Here is an 18,753-nt window from a genome sequence, read left to right as displayed (position 1 = left end):
GTAGAGTTGTCCTGGGCAGAGAGGAAATCATTGGTTGCGTTACTGTTCTCCTGGCCTGACTCTGCCCAGGTATCTAGGGCACACAGGGTGACAGATGAACTCTCTCAGGCTCATGGAAAACGTGTTCAATGAGCACAGCTTCAGGGCACAGAGTATCTTCATGGTATTCAGAAAGAAGCAAACATCCTCTCCTCCCTTATCAGTATTTTGACACCACTATCCTTACTTTTTGGGAAGAGACAGGAAGGAGTGTGGGTCATTTTTATTTATTTATTTATTTTTATTTTGCTTTATTTTTTAAAAAGATTTTTACTTATTTATTCATGAGAGAGACACACACACAGAGAGAGAGGCAGAAACACAGGCAGAGGGAGAAGCAGGCTCAGCAGGCTCCATGCAGGGAGCCCGACGGGGTACTCGATCCAGGGTCTCCAGGATCATGCCCTGGGCTGAAGGTGGCGCTAAACCACTAAGCCACCTGGGCTGCCCCCTCTAGTGTTTAAATCCCTTCCTTCCCTCTCTCTCTCCTCTTCTACCCAACCTCTCTTTATTCTCTCTCTCTTTCTCATGTGCCAGGCACTGGGCTAGGGATTGAGGATGCTGTAGAGAATGCAATCTAGAGTTCCCCATCCTCTTGGAACTTAGAATCTAGAGGAAAAGCAGATTTCAAAAGAAATATTTCTGGAATTATAATAATTGTAAGTGCCTTGGTGAGGAGGCACATGATATGCGAGTGCACAATAGAGGGATTTGAGCAAATCTGTACATCTTCTACAAGACAACTGAACTCAGATGGAGCACTACCTCTTGAGGGGAAATTTTGACATCCTACTTGCCCCCACTGCTCTTTGAGATACATCTAAGTGCTTGGGTATTTGTTTCCTGTTTGAGTCAAAATCCACCACACTGTACTTTGACCCTGAGGTCCTGGCTGGAGTATCTGAGTTTACAGAGGACAAGTCCAGTGCTCTTTTCCATTGCAGCTCTTCACATCAATGAAGATTTCTTTCCTCCAGGTGTTTTGTTTTCAAAGCTGGAAGATTTCTCATTTCTTTGATTTTCAGAAGTACGCCACTTTCGGGACCTCTGGGTGGCTCAGTGGTTGAGCAGATGCCTGCCTTTGACTCAGGTCATGATCCTGGGATCCTGGGATCGAGTCCCACATTAGGCTCCCGACAGGGAGCCTGCTTCTCTCTCTGCCTATGTTTCTGCCTCTCTCAGTGTATCTCTTATGAATAAATAAATAAAATCTTTTTTTTAGAAAAAGAAGTACACCACTTTCTAAAAGATTTTTGCAAAATATTCTGCTTCTCAATATGAACTAGTAGTGTGTAATTGTAATTTCACAAGAGCATATCTCAGAAACCATCTGTGACTGTCCTTATCCTGCTCACATTCCCATGGCCCAACCTCACCCCCTCTGTGTACAACTGTATCACATCACTGACTTGCACTTGGCTCACAGTTAGGTGAAACCCTGCGGTTATCTATCTTACCTTTTTTTAAGTAATTGAAAATGTGTTAAGGGCAGTACCCAAGAGATTTTCTTCTAAGATGTCAGCCCTTTCACCAACATCCTTCACTGAGATTGCTTATTCGTTTATGTTTATTTGCATTATTAACCAATCCAAATTTCTTCTGTGTGTCAGTCAAAAGCATAGAAAACCTTGATAATTGCCTCGCTAAAATCTAGATACAGGATGTCTCCAACAGCCTTTTAATCTGCCAATCTAGTATGTCTATGTGAAGGAAATGGGTTAGTCTGTCTTCACTTATTCTAGTAATCACCACTTCCTTTTGTCTGTTGACAAACAGTCTTTTAATATCTATTGACAAGCAAGAATTTATGAGATGCACTACTTTTAGTCAAATGAGGTACACAGCCTTTTTCTATGTGGTTAAAAATTTCTATCAAAACAATATCTTCACTAGAACACCTTTCTTACATCCATTTGAGAAGTCCTTCATCTCCTCAGAGTGAATCTCACATCTTCGTATTTTCACCTAGAGCAACACCATTATTACTCATCCTTGGGTCCCTGGATCTCCATGGAGGGCACATTTTTTCTTGGCTTATTCCTCTTCTCTTCTTGATAGGTCTGTACCCACTAACACAAATAAGATTTGGTCAGTAGATGAATATTTTAGTCTAGAAGTTTATGAAACACAATTCAGGGACTTCTGAATAATCCTGGGGCTAGTGCTCATAAGACTTATCATTTGTAATATGGCAATAAATATTTGCTTAGGTTGGTAATAAATACATTTTTTAAAATCAAAACTTTTATTACCATTTCATGAGAATGGACTCCATTCTTTTTTTAAAAGATTTTATTTATTTATTCATGAGAGACACAGAGAGAGAAGCAGAGACATAGACAGAGGGAGAAGCAGGCTCCATGCAGGGAGCCCAATGGGGACTCGATCCCAGGGTCTTGGGATCACAACCTGAGCTGAAGGCAGATACTCAACCACTGAGCCACCCAGGGGCCCCTGGACTCCATTCACTTTTAATTCCAGTGAGTTTTGTTTTGTTTTGTTTTTAATAATGTCACATTCTGTCTGGCCCTCAGTCTACCGACTTTTAAACACATGGTTTAGATTAGATGATCCTATGATATATTCAAACTCTAGAATTATATAATTGCAAACACTTGTTTATTTATTTATTTATCTATCTATTTATGTATTTATTTATTTGAGAGAGCAGTAAGGAGGAAGGGGCAGAGGGAGAGAGAGAAGCAGACTACCACCCCCCACCCAAGCAGGGAACCTGATGTGGGGCTCAATCCCAGGATCATGAGATCATGACCTGAGTTGCAGGAATTTTATTTGACTATAAGAAAGGTATGAGTCTCGGGTGCAATGTGTTTGTATTAAAAAGGCAGATGCTTAACCAACTGAACCACCCAGGTGCCTCTCTATGATTCTAAACTTTGAGAAGGAAAGGAAGTTTAAAATAAAAATTAAACCACAATACATACACATACATACATATGCAAGCATACATACATGTACGTGTGGATACGTGTTCGCATATGCCAGACTGGTTGGACTGGTTGGACAATTAACCCACTATGCCACCCATCGCCTCACTGCCATATTATTTCCATAAGAACATGTGAATCTACAATTATCTGAAAATAAAAAGTTTTTAAAAATTAAACAGGACTTTGGAAGTAAGTAGGCCTTACTTAACCACATATTAGCTTAAACAAATTATTTAGCCTTCCTGAAGTCAGTTTCTTTGTCAGCCTTAAAGTGGGAATACTAATTCTTACCTAATGGGATTGCTAGAAGGATTATATAAGATAGTGTGTGTCAACAGCTCACATGGTTCATACACTGACAGTATTCAGTAAATGTTGGTTACTTTCCACTGTGCTTCTCCTGTGTGGTAGAGAAGAAACTAGGGCAAACAGCCTTATTGCAGCTCTTCCAGAAAAGACGACATTTGACCTGAAGCTGAAGACAATTTGAAGTATACATTAGTGAGATGAACCCCATAGCAGTGTAGTGAGTAATGCTATTACATAACTTTTACAAATCACCAGGCAGATCAGCTAACATGGCCTGGCGTAGTGAACCGATCAAATAAAATAACAACACAGCTTCCAAACCCAGCCTGAGTCAGGGAGTCCCAACACAGCAGCCAGAGTCAAAATCCAGAATGACTACATAGGCCTTGGAGCTTTGGCATTTCAGTTGACTCAGACATGCTGTAAATCTGTGTAAGTGGAAAAAAACAAAAGCTGCCCCTTGAATAACTGTTCCCCAAGGGGCCTAGAGTCGCTTTCTTTTTCTTGCAGAATCCTTCATCATGTCTCCCAAATATGAGTTTTCCATGCAACTGGGCACAGGAGAAATAGGGAGAGACTAAAGAAAATAGACATGTCTTGGTCCTGTGGATGTGATTGTTGAATGAATGGCCAAGATGTGTGTCCCACATGTCTTCTAAAATGTTTAGAATTTCCCAGGGATCTGTCCTTGCCCTTGATCCAATGGATATTTTTATCAGTGACCTGGAGAAAAACACAGAAGAAGGCAAGCCCACCAAACTTTTTAATGATATAGAGGTAAAAGGGAGTTTGGAAGCGGAATTATAATTTTAAGTGATTTGGGAAGGATCTGGGGCATTAAGTTGACCACAGTAACTTATAATTTATTAGGGGTAGCATTAAAACATCTACTTCAAAATCAAAAGCAGAAGTACAGGTTATGAAAGGATTAAATTGACAGGGTTTTTTATGAAAAAGTTGTAGGAATTTTATTTGACTATAAGAAAGGTAAGAGTCTCTGGTGTGATGCGTTTGTATTTAAAAAAAAAGAAGAAGAAGAAGTTGGGGACCAGAAAAAGAAAGTAATCTTTTTACTTTACATAATTTGCACAAGTTGGAAAATACTCAGTGGTTTATATTCAGTGTAGGGGCCACATTTAAGAAAGATGTTGATTAAATGGAATTGATTACTAAGGGAAGGAAGGAAAAGAGTGGGCTAAATTTAAAAAATCCCAAAGCTATATTGTTTAAAGAATGGTTGAAGGAAAGTAAAGATATTCAACTACTTTTTTAGAGTTACCATTTAGAAAAGGAGTAAACTTGTCTATTTTGCTCTGAAAAGCAGAAATGAGATTAATGAGAGTTCATGGAAACAGATTTTGGCTCAATAAAGGGAAAATTTTTCAAATAATTAGAGCAGTTCCGTGACTATTTCATAAATTGTGAGCTTTCTGTCACTGGAAATATTCAAGCTAAGACCAGATGAGTGTCTGGGATTCTGAAGGCTTCCAGCATGGAATGAGAGCTCAGGGTAGGTGACCTTTAAGACCACTTTCAGCGACCATAGTCTGTGATTTAAGTAAGCATGAATGCCAAGGCCGCTTCTGACATGCCAGAGCTCCTTTTTCAACTCTTGGCTCTGATTCTGACCAGCTGTGTGACCTTCAGCTAAGAAATTAACCTTTTTTTTTTTTTTTTCAGTTTCCTTATCCACAAAATGAGGGATCTGGATTTAATGATGTCTAAGTTCTCTCCAGCACATCTGTCTCCCTGAGCATTCTCATAGTCATGGCATGTTGGAAACGCACAGGGGGAGCTGATACCTGCCATTTTTCTAAGTCGGCAGAAGGCTTAACAACCAAGAGCCATGGTTGATTCTGAGGACCACTGGACTAAACTCTCAGCTGCTTGTTGGCAGGAGAGTGGGGGATTGTGATCCTGGAATTTGTTCTCCTGAGATCTATGGCAGGAAGTTGATCAAATAACTGATAATCCGGTTTCTCTCAAACACCTGTACATTCTGGCTGAGTTCAGCAATGCCTCTGCAAACAACTCAGAAGAAACGAAGGTCGTATTACCATTGCAATAGTTCTATCTTTTACAAAGCAGACCTTTGTTCTTTATTTCCTTAATGATCTGGCAATTGCTGTTGAGCTTGGCTTACAATCATGAAAACTAATATCCATAAAATGGTTACTATTCTACGAGGCAGACACTGTTCTAAAAGTTGTGGATAAGTTAATTTACTTAATCAGTTTATAACCTGAAAATCTGATGATGAATCAGTAGATGAGATCCTTTTTTCCCCTATGGAAAAGGAATAGTTAAAATCCAGTTTAAATCCATTCTAATGGTAGACAGCCCAGAATTTAGATCCCTGCCCTCATTCTTTTAGGCTTTATTGCTGATGTTCAATCACTATAATTTCCTGTGTGGTTCATCTGATTACTAACCCTTTTCTTCTCTGCCTACATTAAGGTGCCTCAGTCACCACTACTACATTCCAGCACTTCTTTCTCCTCTTGGACTTCTCCCTGACTCCTACATCATTGTCTCCAAATCCCATTTCTTCTGTTATTATTATTTTTTTTTTCAAAGACTTTTGGAACACAACCCTACGGGGATTGCCACCGTTGGCTTTGAGACAGTTATAGAACGTATGGGTAGGATTTCAAATACCTCCTCCAGTTGCTGAGGTTAGTGGGGGAAGCAATAAGTAAATTTCTGCTTTTTGTAAGGACATGAAGAATTTAAAACCTTATTCCCAGGCTCGCGGGTCTGGCAGTACTCACTCCATCCAAGTACCACATTTTCTTCCATCTTTTTGTTTCCTTAGCTTGGAAATGAAAACAGCTGTTAAAAATAAGAGCACATGAGTCAATCTTGAATCTCAATGTATAATTACAGTTTCCATCTCTGTTGGTAAAGTCCCTCCCAGTGTCCTGAGCCCCCTATCACAGCCCCCCTCTTGTCAATTTCATACCAGGACTCTAATTTGTGTTTTCCAAACCTCTAAGATTAAACACTAACTCACTGGGCAAACCAGAATAAAATAACAAGGAAGCAAATATTTCCATTTAAAAACTTGATTCTCAGACATGATCTTTCTGATTTAGATCTTGAGCAGATCTCTCTGTCGATATCAGAAATGTCAGTTACTGTTCCACATTTTTGAAGGTGGAGATTCAGGTTTTATGGTATCCTTACCATGAAGAATGTTGCATGAACTCTTATAGAGGCTATGCCTTGAACTATATTTTCCCTTTTCCCAGTTCCTGAGGCTTTTGACCTCGTAAACCAATCTTAAAAGAGTCATCTACAGCCTATTAATTGATTGTCACCTTCTGGAGCAGATGGATCCTTTTTCAGTTCTGCCCAGTACCCTATTTCAACCATTCATTCCTTGACAGTCATCCCATTGTCTGAAGCACTGAAGGCTCCCAGTGAATCAGCTGGCCAATTTAATTTGCCCTGTAAGTGCAGATCATATGCTATTAGCAAGAGAACTTTGTGTCCTACAGGAGGAGAAGCAGGAGGTAGGAGATTTGGTGCTTTCGGTGTCTTCATTTAGCCTTATTTCCCCTAAGATTTGATTTCTTTATTGTTAGATTAGATTATTTCTAAGCTTCATTTCCCTGAAAAGATTTTTATAATTCTGTTATCATTTTATCCTCCAAGAGCTAGCTTTGTGCACTAAAAATCGCCTTGGTCATGGGATGCCTGGGTGACTCAGTGGTTGAGCTTCTGCCTTTGGCTCAGGGCATGATCCTGGGGTTCCAGGATGAGTCCTGCATCAGGATCCCCACAGGAGCCTGCTTCTCCCTCTGCCTATGCCTCTCTCTGTATCTCTCATGAATAAATAAAATCCAAAAAAAAAAAAAAAAAAAAAAAGAAAGAAAGAAAGAAAAAGAAAATTGCCTCAGTCAGTTTGGGCTTCCATAACAAAAATGCCATAGTTTTGGAAGTTCAAGACCCAAGCACTGGTAGATGCAGTATCTGGGGAGAGAGATGGAAGAGGAGGAGAAACTAGCTTCTTATTAGGGCACTAATCCCATCATGATAAGGGCAGTTAATCCCATCATTCCTTCCTGACCTGATAGACCAAAGCTCTATCTCCCAATATTATCATACTGGGGATTAGGGTTTCAACATGAATTCTGGGGAACACAAATATTCAGTCCATATAAAAACGAAGACATTTGTATGCGCGGTGTGATTTGTGGAATTCTGGGAAGGCTATTGAGACCTTCTTCCTTCAACCATACTTAAAATCCTGCCATTAAATATTTTCTCTCAGATGTAACACCTTTTAAAATCTAATATGTTTGGCTATGGAAAGAGCCCAGATGTCCATCAACAGATGAATGGATAAAGAAGATATAGGATATGTGTGTGTGTGTGTGTGTGTGTGTGTGTGTGTGTAATGGAATATTACTCAGCTATAAGAAAAGGAAATGTTACCATTTGCAAGGACATGGATGGAACTAGAGGATATTATGCTAAGTGAAATAAGTCAATCAGAGAAAGACAATTAGCATATGATTTCACTCATATGTGGAAATTAAGAAACAAAAGAGAGGATCATAGGGGAAGGGAAGGAAAAATAATATAAGATGAAATCAGAGAAGGAGACAAACCATAAGAGACTCTTTTTTTTTTTTTAATTTTTATTTATTTATGATAGTCACAGAGAGAGAGAGAGAGAGGCAGAGACATAGGCAGAGGGAGAAGCAGGCTCCATGCACCGGGAGCCCGATGTGGGATTCGATCCCGGGTCTCCAGAATCGCGCCCTGGGCCAAAGGCAGGCGCTAAACCGCTGTGCCACCCAGGGATCCCCATAAGAGACTCTTAACTCTAGGAAACAAATTGAGGGTCTCTGGAGGGGAGGGAGTGGGAGGATGGGCTAATTGGATATTGGGCATTAAGGAGGGCATGTGATGTCGTGAGCACTGAGTGTTATATACAACTGATGAACCCTGACCTCTACCTCTGAAACTAATAATACACTATATGTTAATTAATTCAATTTGAGTAAGATCAAATCAAATAATAAAAAAATAAAATCTAATGTTGGGTTTGGGAAGGGCAAACCCATAAAACTAGTATGTGAGAAAAAAAAAAAACTAGTATGTGAGGTAGTGTAGTGCTGGTATAGTGTAGTGTAGTCTGACTAGAATCAGACTGCCTGAATCTACACATACCAGCTGTATGACCTTAGGCAATTAATTAATCTTTCTGGGCTTTTGGAGCATCTATATAATCAAGATGATAATAACACTCAGCCTGAGGGGTTTTGTTAAGTTTCAGTGAAATATATAACATGCTTAGAAGAACAGTATCTTGCTGTATAGTTGTTAGGAATAGTCATCCCTTATTTGCATAAATCAGCATATTATATTGACGTCCTTTTGACAGAAAGTTGACATAAAGTGACAGAAAAATCAGAGTTTTGTTCAGGAAACTGGAAGGGTATTCTGTGAATACACGAAGCCCTGTTAAGGAATGGCCTGCAGTAGTGAGGCGCTACGGTTGGAGGCATAAAGCCACTAGGAGCCTAAGTGTCCAGGGGAAGCATTTACAAGGGAGATAAAGGGGGACTGATCTGCTTCTTGTCCCAGGTGGTGTGCCCAGTAACTGATAGAATTAATCAGCTGCTATGGGGAGCAAGTAGTAAGATACACATCCGCACATGAACTGTGAATTCAGCACCTGCTTAATTTTTCTGTGTCTCATAATTCTCTCCCTTGTAATATTCAGATAATGTTAGGTCTCCGAATCATTACTCTCGAAGAACCATGGTAAAAGGTAAAAAGTATTCTCTGCTAAATGCCCTTGTCTCTTTCTCTCAGATTACACGAAGCAGATGACGTTTGAAGCCCAAGCCTTTTTAGAAGCTGTGCAGTTCTTCCGGCAGGAGAAGGGACACTATGGCTCCTGGGAAATGATCACTGGGGATGAAGTCCAGGTAACATGGGCTCAGAGTTTTGAGCCCTCTTCTCTAAGGGTAGGAGGTCAGAGTCATAATAAAAAAAAAAATCAAAGAAAAACGTTGCAAGAATGGAAGATGTGGTTCCAAAGGCTGTTTCGCTCATCGTCTAGAAGTGTTTGGTCCACAAGCTATTAGGTACTCTCTCCAAACACCTCCAGATTGGGCACTAAACAAGGCAACTTAAAACACTTTCAACTACAATGGAAAAAACTTGCTTCTACTGCTTTCTTTTCTTTTCTTTTTTTTTTTAAAGATTTTATTTATTTATTCATGAGAGACAGAGAGAGAGAGAGGCAGAGACATAGATAGAGGGAGAAGCAGGCTCCACACAGGGAGCCCAATGTGGGACTCGATCCTAGGACTCCAGGATCATGCCCTAAGCCAAAGGCAGATGCCCAACCGCTGAGCCCCCCATGCGTCCCACTTCTACTGCCTTCTATACAAAGCATTATTCCTTCAAATGCTTCCAGACCATAAGCAAACATGAGCAGAGTGACATAGTGCAAAGTGTGCAGTGGGAGCTTAGGTTCATGACTTGGGCTAAATCTTGCCAAGTTATTTACCTCTTTTAGTCTCAGGTAGTCCTCTGAGAAAGAGACTGATGATAATGTTTACCTTGCAGGGTTCTGAGCATTAAATGAGATGTTGTTGGATAACTATTTGGCATCTACTTATCTTTATTTATTGACTGATTTGTAGTCAAAGAAACACATCTTAAAAGTATTAGACAGTTTTATTTATTTATTTTTAAGATTCTATTTATTTATCATGAGAGACACAGAGAGAGAGGCAGAGACACAGGCAGAGGGAGAAGCAAGCTCCCTGTGGGGATCCTGATGCGGGATTGGATCCCAGGACCCCGGGATCATGCCCTGAGCCAAAGGCAGATGCTCAACCACTAAGCCACCCAGGTGCCCCCATTAGACAGTTTTCTATGTGTTTTATTTACCTCCTCTAGTTTTCTATCCTCTGTGGCCTGATATAATTTCCCATGACCTTGATTAAATGCTAATCATGATGGGCTGAGCACCTCCATTGGCTTGGTACCAGGGACATTGTTACAAATCTCCAAGGAAACCGTGTCCATGAGAACACCAATCATATGGCTGATGCAGCCAGGCTGGGTATGGCATTATTTAATTAGAGGCACACAGGATCCAACAATGCTATTCTTTAGTTTCCCCTCATCTCCCCGAGTGCCTCTTTTGGGGACCAGTGGAATTTGTTATTAGGAGACAATATTTGGAAGAGACCAGATGGGGCATTGCCTTTGTATGGTCATTAAACATCTAAAGCTGAAAACACTTGCTCATGATAATGGGGCTGTTCTTTATTGTTAAACCATATGACTCAGAAGCTTCTCCACCCCCCCCCCTCGCCCCGCTCTTTGGAGGATTCTAAACTCATTTATTTCTTAGCCTGAGACTTATTCCAGCACTTTAGCCAATTCTTGGTTTCTGATATTTAGGGGAAGCACATCCATTTATCAATCTGAGAGGATTAAGGACTACTGTACTTATGCCAAAAAGAAAAATGAAAGCAAAAGGGGAGGCTGAAGCATTTGATGCTGAATAGCCTGCCATATAAACCAACATATTTAATAGATATATCAGTATTAAAATGCCTTTGTGTAATACTTTTTTTTTTGTGTGTGTGTAATACTTTTAATGTTCAAATCCTAATTCTGTGTGTTTGTGTTACTAATCTCATGAGGTTACTGGTGTATCCATTTTGTAAATGAGAAAACCAAGGGAGGCATATACCACTTAAGTCACTTGTCTGGTTTTATTCACCTAACACCTACTGAACCATTATATGTCGGGCATCAGGCTGGGTGCTGGTGATCCACAGATGGGCAGGACAGGATGGCTCCTGCCCTGTGCCGCTGCCAGTTTCATGGTCACACGTTAAGAGGCCTAATGGCAAAGGAAATGATGTCTTCCAATTCCTGGTCCAGTGAAAGCGCAACACCAACAATGGGACTATACCAAGTTCAACATTTATTTAACTCCTCCAGTTTACATATGCTACTTGCTTGATCTCTTCTTTCATTTGAAATCTCATGTCCTCTCACATTCCTTCACGATGCCATTGAAAGCAGGTACTTAGTGAATCCTTTCTTTGGGTTGAGTATTATGTTTCTTTTGTTGACCTTCTGGTTTTTGCTTTGGGTTGATATGTGTGAAGTGCTAGAAGGTGCAAGAGAACTAAATGACTCATCTCTTGCCATCACAGTGAGGCAAGACATACCTAGAAACATCCAGAGAAAAAGGCAGCGTTAGAAGTGTGTGTGGATAAAGGTATGTGGGTCTGTACATATATGGTCATCAAAGAGCATTAGCACGAAGCAGTGATAGGCAGGTGCTAATTTTGCAGTATAAAAAAATACCACAAGTGAGAGAGCAGAGCAAAACAAAACAAAACAAAAACAGAGAAGAGATCAGTAAAGCTAGAGTTATCAAGTGACCCAATAAGAAGTTTTGCTCCCCTTGGAATCTGAGTATCTCTGTGAAATCAGACTCATAAGAGAGAGCCCTGGAAGGGCATTTCAAGGATTGTCTGTCCAAACCTTCCAGGAAGAAAACATTCAGAGAGGTTGGCTGAGGTCACAAAGCCAATCTGGGATGGAAACACATCTTGAGCCATGTCCGGCTCTGCTTGGAGAAACTGGTGAAAGGAAATGGAAGGAAATGAGTTCCAAACCCCTCCTGTCTGGGGCCCAGTGAGAGTACGCTTCACTCTAAGCTCATGCATGGAGCTGAAGCAGCATCTGTTGTAATGCTCACAGGAAAAAGAAATCAGGGGTCCAACAAAGGAACCAAGTAGTTAAAAAAAATGGCACGACATAACTGAGTTTGAGAATATGTCATCTTTTGCTTAAAGCACTGGGTTTATTTGCACTTTTTTCATATTTGCTAAGAATTTGATCATCATTTTCCTAACCCTTTCTGTCTCAGGGCTTGGTATTCAGAAGATGCTCAGCATTGTTACATTATTATCTTCATGCTAATGATTCCCATAGCAAGTCTTGGTAGGTCCTCATGGTGGTGGTTATTTTTCAGGCAAGCGTCCAAGCAGAGCAAATACCTTAGGGTAACTTGCCTACAGACTATTAAGGCGAAAATACTTGTATACTAGTAAAGACATCAATATATTTCCTACTTGTCTAGAAAAATGTATCAAATAAGGTCATGAAGGAAAGCAGTTTGCAAAATGTAAAGTATTTACAGTTATCTGGTGTATTTATTATTTATTTATTAGAGTAACATATTTATGTAATATATATTTATTATTTTATAATTATTATTACAAAATTTAAATTTGCCTTTAAATTAATCAGATGAGCTGAGAAAGTAGTTCATAATGCCCACAGAACATGGTGGCTTCAAGACAGGAAAACTATCCACATTTTAGGCCTTCTCCGTACATTTCAGAGTTGTCTTTGGTCTAATGACCTTGAATGTGATCCCTTTAAATGGGTTTTTTCACCCATGGCCACTCAGTAACAGAGAGACCATAGGCTAGCCTCAGGAAGAAGGAAAGTCTCTCTGGATCTCACACCTTCCCCACAGCGTCAGCATCTGGAAGGTGACACATAGTGTGGCCTTCAGGGAGTGAGCCTGGATTTGTTGATTTTGATCAACCTAATGGCATGTTTGGTTTCTTATATATGTGATGGAATTGTAAAATCTACACATCCTAGCAGTTAAACACACACATGCTTACGCGTGCACACACACACACGTGCATGCGCCATTTTTTAAAAGAAAACGTGGTATTTTTAGGGCCCTTATGGTGAAACTCAGTAGATCTTGTTCTGAGGACAGAAGGTGGAGGAAACCCTTTATTACTATGGTTCATTTATTTGACTAGCTACTTTCCCTAGAATATTCCAGGGCTTTAGAAGCTTCTGGAAGCTGACCCAGATGGGAAATCTCAGAGCAGACCCTGGTGGGGAGAGGGGGAGCTGTGCAAAATGGGGGATGGGCTGAAGGTTGGAGGATGAGGATTACTTGGTGTTGGGCTGGACGCAGTTGGGCTTCAGTAGATCAAAGCTCTGCCTGCCCTGTGGAGTTGCCAAGCCTCACACCCTGGCAACCCACTCCCATTCTCCTCCCACCCCCCAACATTTCCTTTTCAATTCCCTAAATTATAAAACGGAACTCAATTTCTTGGAACATTCTATGGGAAAGACTAAAAGAAAACCATAAGCCTACCCAAATGGAATATTTTTTTTCTTTGGCCTTTGTAACATTTTCATCTTTTCAAGTCCCTTTTATGCTTATGTTCAGACTCAAACTAATACCTGCAAAAGGATGAAACGGGCAATTATTATGACCCTGAATTTACCACTTTCAACTAAGAGAATATTTCCCATTGATTTTCAGTTCTGCCTTAGTCTCCTTGTTTTCCTAGCTCATTCTCCCCGTGCTATGCTTCCATCGGTCTCAGGCAGGTATGTCTTGCTCATCTAAGGACTTCCTCCATTGAGCAGAATCAGAAGGAGCGTCCATGATTATAAAGTGTCCACCTGAATCTAATTGTTGGACCTGCTAATCTCCATGGAGGTTGCACATACCATGTTTTTTTTTCTTAAGTTCCTCAAAGATTCTGGTTCACCTCTTGACTGCTCCCAGAGAATGGTTAAGAAAGAAAAACATCCCACCAGTGAATTACCAGGACTAGTGGAAATCCTATCCCCATTATGATCTTCATCATACCATGAAGTTCTACACTGCAGATGACAGGAGCCCCCCTCCCTGCCCTGGCCTGAGCAGCCTTCTCTCCCAGGAACCCACAGGCACAGGGGGCTGCATAGCTCATCCCACTCCCCCCCTGGGAGCATTCCTGTACAGTTCAGCTAAAGTGTTCCACCCAGCTGTAACAGAACCCTTGGTGAAAGGCAAAATCTAGTGTGAACTCATGAGTATTTCCACTAGCACGAGGCTGACCGATGACCTCAGAAAAAAATCTTCCATAATTCCCAAAGCCTAATTTGAATTTTATGAGGAGGTCAATTATTTTGTGCAAATATTATTTTAAATTCCTGGAACGGATGTCAAATGATTCTCTACTTTTCTGCCTGCCTCCATTCCCAAAATTACTCTTTTTTTTTTTTTTTGTAAATCTTGTTTTGCAGCCTGATATTGAAAACTAAGCTGTGAGCAAGCCCCCAAAGATTCATAGTAAAACTGAGTCTTGAACGACAGGATCTGCTCCAATTTAGGGGGAGGTGGGTAGTTAAAGAAGAAGTTGGTGTTACATGGAACGTTGTAATACATTGGCATAGAGAACACTGCTCAGAGTAAACACACACACACACACACACACACACACACACACACACACATTTTAATTGAGCCAAGCAAAATTTTAGGAGTGACTTGGATGCAAATTTTTTTAAACATTCTGAAGACTCTGGTTCTCCTCCCCCATATTCTGCTTCTCCCACAAATATCCAGTTGTTCCAAGTATTAGTTACTCCCTTATTTCTCTAAACTTTAAAGAGGATGGAGGTGGGATTCAGGGAGCAGCAGAGACAAAGAGTGTGAAGACATATAGATCCCAAGGGAGCTTGAAGAGTCACGATGGTCTCAGAGGACACAGACCAGGCCTCAAGCCACCAGAACCAAGCCTGACCCCCTTCACAATGTTGCTAAGGATGCCCTCATCCATAATTAAAATTTTGCCTTGTATCTTAAATGCATTAGATTCTTCTAGTTTGAATATGAGTAGTCAGAATTTGAGGAATTTGGCCTTTCCCATGGCAAACCATCAGCAGACATTACTGTTCCTTGTAGATATTTAAGATTGTTTATCCTCCATGATTGTCTTAGTTGAGATTTCTGTAGCCTCAGAGCCAGAGTTCAGTTATCAGCCTAACAGATTTTATGGAGCCCAGGACAATCCTATGTTGGGGGTGGGGATGGGGACTGCCAGTCATGATGACAATTTCAGTTGGCCTGATGCTCAGATTCAGCAAGCACTGGCCAACTGACTGGGCCCGTCTTCCTCTTCACAGATCCTGAGTAACCTGGTGATGGAGGAGCTCCTGCCAACCCTCCAGACGGACCTTCTGCCTAAAATGAAGGGGAAGAAAAATGACAGAAAGAGAGCCTGGTTCGGTGTAAGTGATGGTTTTGTTATACAACTATGGTACTCGAAATGAATATCCCTTTCTCTTCCTTTTTTAGGGCAGTTTTTTCTTTCTTTCTTTCTTTCTTTCTTTCTTTCTTTCTTTCTTTCTTTCTTTCTTTCTTTCTTTCTTTCTTTTTCTTTTCTTTCTTCTTTCTTTCCTTCTTTCCTTCTTTCCTTCTTTCCTTCTTTCTTATTCCTTCCCTGGGTGGAGAACTGCCTACTTTGAGTCTGCTCAGTCTCACTTGCATGAGGACTAATCCAAACAGACTCTAACTTTGAAAGAAAAATGAGAGTGTGCCTGCAGTTGTGTTTATGTTCAGATAATCTGTGATTAACCCTCCCCACTCTGCTTGACTCCAGCGGGCGCTTGCACATGACAGAGCCCCTATTTATGTGCTGTTCTCTACTGCAGCTCCTGGAGGACGCCTACAACCTGGTTCAGCATCAAGTTTCAGAAGGATTAAGTACCTTGAAGGAGGAATGCCGAACTCTGACGAAGGGCCTGGAGGGCACCATCCGTTCAGACATGGATCAGATTGTGAACTCAAAGAACTTTTTAATTGGAAAGATCAAAGGTCAGTGGAGATGATCCATGCTTGTAGAGCTAAATAAGCTGCGCATGTAGGGCTCCACCAGGTAGTCACAATTCACGGCTTCAGAGGAAAACTTAACTGAGGAATTGGTGACAGGTGGTAACAGGTGTAATGGAGATATGCTAGAGACACTAGCAAGGTTCCCTGGACCTTCCCGAAGAAACTTCAGTGACCCAAGCAAGATCCAAGTTTACTTCTTGCCTGTGATGGTGGCCTGTGTATTCTGATACTACTTACATCTCCCCTATTGTAGCATTTCTTTTTTTTTTTTCTTAGAGATTTTATTTATTTATTTGAGAGAGCGGGAGCATGAGAGAGAGAGAGAGATCATGAGCAGGGGGGAGGGGCAGAGGGAAAAGTAGGCTCCCCACTGAACAGGGACCCCGATGTGGGGCTCAGGATCCCAGGATCCTGGGATCATGACCTGAGCCAAAGGCAGATGCTGAACCCACTGAGCTACCCAGGCGCCCCTGTTTTGGCACTTTTCACACTTGTTATAATGGCTTCTACACCCACCCCTTCTCTATAGTAAGCTATCTAAGAACAGGACCGTGTGGCCCCTGTTTCACTCAGGCATACCCAGAGCCTAGTACCATGCCTGGTATATGCAGACTCTCAGCAAGTACTTGAATGGATGAATAAATGGATTTTCCTTTAACAAGAAGAAAAGTGGTCTAGAGTTGATAAATCTAGATTCTAGTCACAAGTGCAACATTGGCTGGTCATGTGTACTTGGGACGGTCACTTGACTACTACGTGCCTTAGCGTCCTCCTCTGTAATCAGAAGGGCCCATGAGAAGGAGGTCTGCAAACTGTGGCCCCTGACCCGAATCAAGCCCACCACTTATTTTTGTAAATAGCATTTCATTGGAGTACACCCCTGTGCATTCACTCATGTATTGTCTGTGGCTGCTTTCATGCGACAAGGACAGAGTTGAGTAATTGGAACTGAGACTTCCTGGACAGAAAAGTCACGAATGTTCACTATCTGGCCGTTGACAGAAAAATGTTTACTGTGCCCTCACAAGAGGCCTGAGATAGGCTCTAAGGAATTCTACAGGATAAAATGTTAAATGGTAAAATGTCAATGTTAATTCCTATGTCCCAACAAGCACAGCACACCGAATGTCATTTCAGAAAAGCATGCTGGCTCATTTGTGATTATTGATCAGCAATCTTCTTAGATAGTGAGTTTTCAGGTTATTCGCTCACTTACTCATTTGCTCTCTCATTCATTAAAAAAATATGTACTGAGTGCTTTCTGAGCCGGGTGCTGGAGCTTTAGCAGTGAATGGGGGACCCAGCTCCCATACTCAAGAAGTTTAGCCCCTAACAAGGAGTGTCTGCTTGGTGGATTATTCTCTGCACTTCAGGTCCTGTTCACACTGCAGCCTAGCTCACCTCAGAGCACTTGCAACCAGTTGAGAGTAGACACCAGAGAGAGTAGAGAGAAGGCCTAACTACAGTAAAGGTGTGTGTGTCTGTCCATGCAATGCTTTCCAGGGCAGATATAAATTAACTTCAGCATTTTGTGTTTACTATCATCCATGTCTTTCATCTCTCCATTAGCATGACTGATTTAGAATTGACTATATTGAAGTACTGTATACAGCCTAAAACTGCCAGCACCTAACTCTGGAGCCCACATTCCAGGGAGCTAGGCTGAGCTGGGCCTAACTGTGGCCATTCTCATGGCCCGAATGAAGCCAATTTCTCTCTCTCTCTCTCTCTCTCTCTCTCTCCTAATCTCTGTGGCTCCAATCTATCCCACAAAAGATGGAAAAACATTCTGCCCTAGACAAGTCTTTGTTTCCTAAAAGAAATTTTGAAAGGAAGTCACAATCAAGTCTTTTTGAAAGGGAATAGCAGAAACACATATTTACAGGGCCTCTGGTTCTCCACCTTTAAAACGAGAAAGTACAGTTAATGCAGCACCTGGGTGGCTCAGTGGATGAGCATCTGCCTTTGGCTCAGATCGTGATCCTGGGATTGAGTCCTGCATCAGGCTCCCGGCAGGGAGCCTGCTTCTCCCTCTGCCTATGTCTCTGCCTCTCTCATGAATAAATTAATAAAATCTTAAAAAAGAAAAAAAACAGAAAAAGAAAGCACAATTAAGCCTTGAACAACACAAGTTTGAGCTGAACAGGTTCACTTATAGGTGGGTTGTTTGTTTTTTTATAAATACAAAATAGTACTGTAAATATATTTTCTCTTCCTTATGATTTTCTTAGGACTTCTCTTCCTTACAATTATCCTTTTATTTTCCCTAGCTTATTTTATTGTAAGAATACAGTATATAATACATACAATATATAAAATCCGTGTTCATCTACTGTTTATGTTATGGGTAAGGCTTCTGGTCAATAGTAGGCTATTTATTAGGAGTTTAGTTTTGGGGAAGTCAAAAGTCATGCACAGATTTTCAATGACACGGGGGGTAGGGCAGTAAGCACCCCTAACCTCTACGTTGTTCAAGGGTCAACTGCATACTTCAGATTGCGTCAGTAAAGGGCTTTGGATTTTTAAAAACTCTTGGGAGTATTAAGCAGTGATCTTTCCATTTCCTCCCATATGACTCTTGAGAGTAAAGCAACCAATCTTTAGTTCTGCCCCACAATCATTTATTCATTCAATAAATATTTATTCTGTGCCTACTGAATACAACAAGGGCTATAAGGATTCAAAGAAGATAACATGATTCTACAATATGAGGCATGTTACAGATTCTGAAACAGCAGGAAAAAATGTGAAAGG

The 18,753-nt window shown here is 41.0% G+C and overlaps 1 protein-coding gene across 3 annotated transcripts in view; it reads left to right on the top strand.

The window, feature by feature from the left end:
* The window catches only part of NIBAN1 (niban apoptosis regulator 1), a 212,785-nt gene that overhangs the window by 172,967 nt on the left and 21,065 nt on the right, over positions 1 to 18,753 (top strand). For all 3 annotated transcript variants that reach the window (XM_025430082.3, XM_025430083.3, XM_025430084.3), the window contains 3 exons: positions 9,129 to 9,244; positions 15,291 to 15,395; positions 15,819 to 15,981. In XM_025430082.3, the coding sequence (XP_025285867.3) occupies positions 9,129 to 9,244; positions 15,291 to 15,395; positions 15,819 to 15,981 (384 nt within the window). The remainder of the gene's footprint in view (positions 1 to 9,128; positions 9,245 to 15,290; positions 15,396 to 15,818; positions 15,982 to 18,753) is intronic.

This window comes from Canis lupus, chromosome 7 (assembly GCF_003254725.2).
Source record: "Canis lupus dingo isolate Sandy chromosome 7, ASM325472v2, whole genome shotgun sequence".
NCBI classification, from domain to species: Eukaryota; Metazoa; Chordata; class Mammalia; order Carnivora; family Canidae; genus Canis; species Canis lupus.
This window is presented reverse-complemented; position numbering and strand designations above follow the sequence as displayed.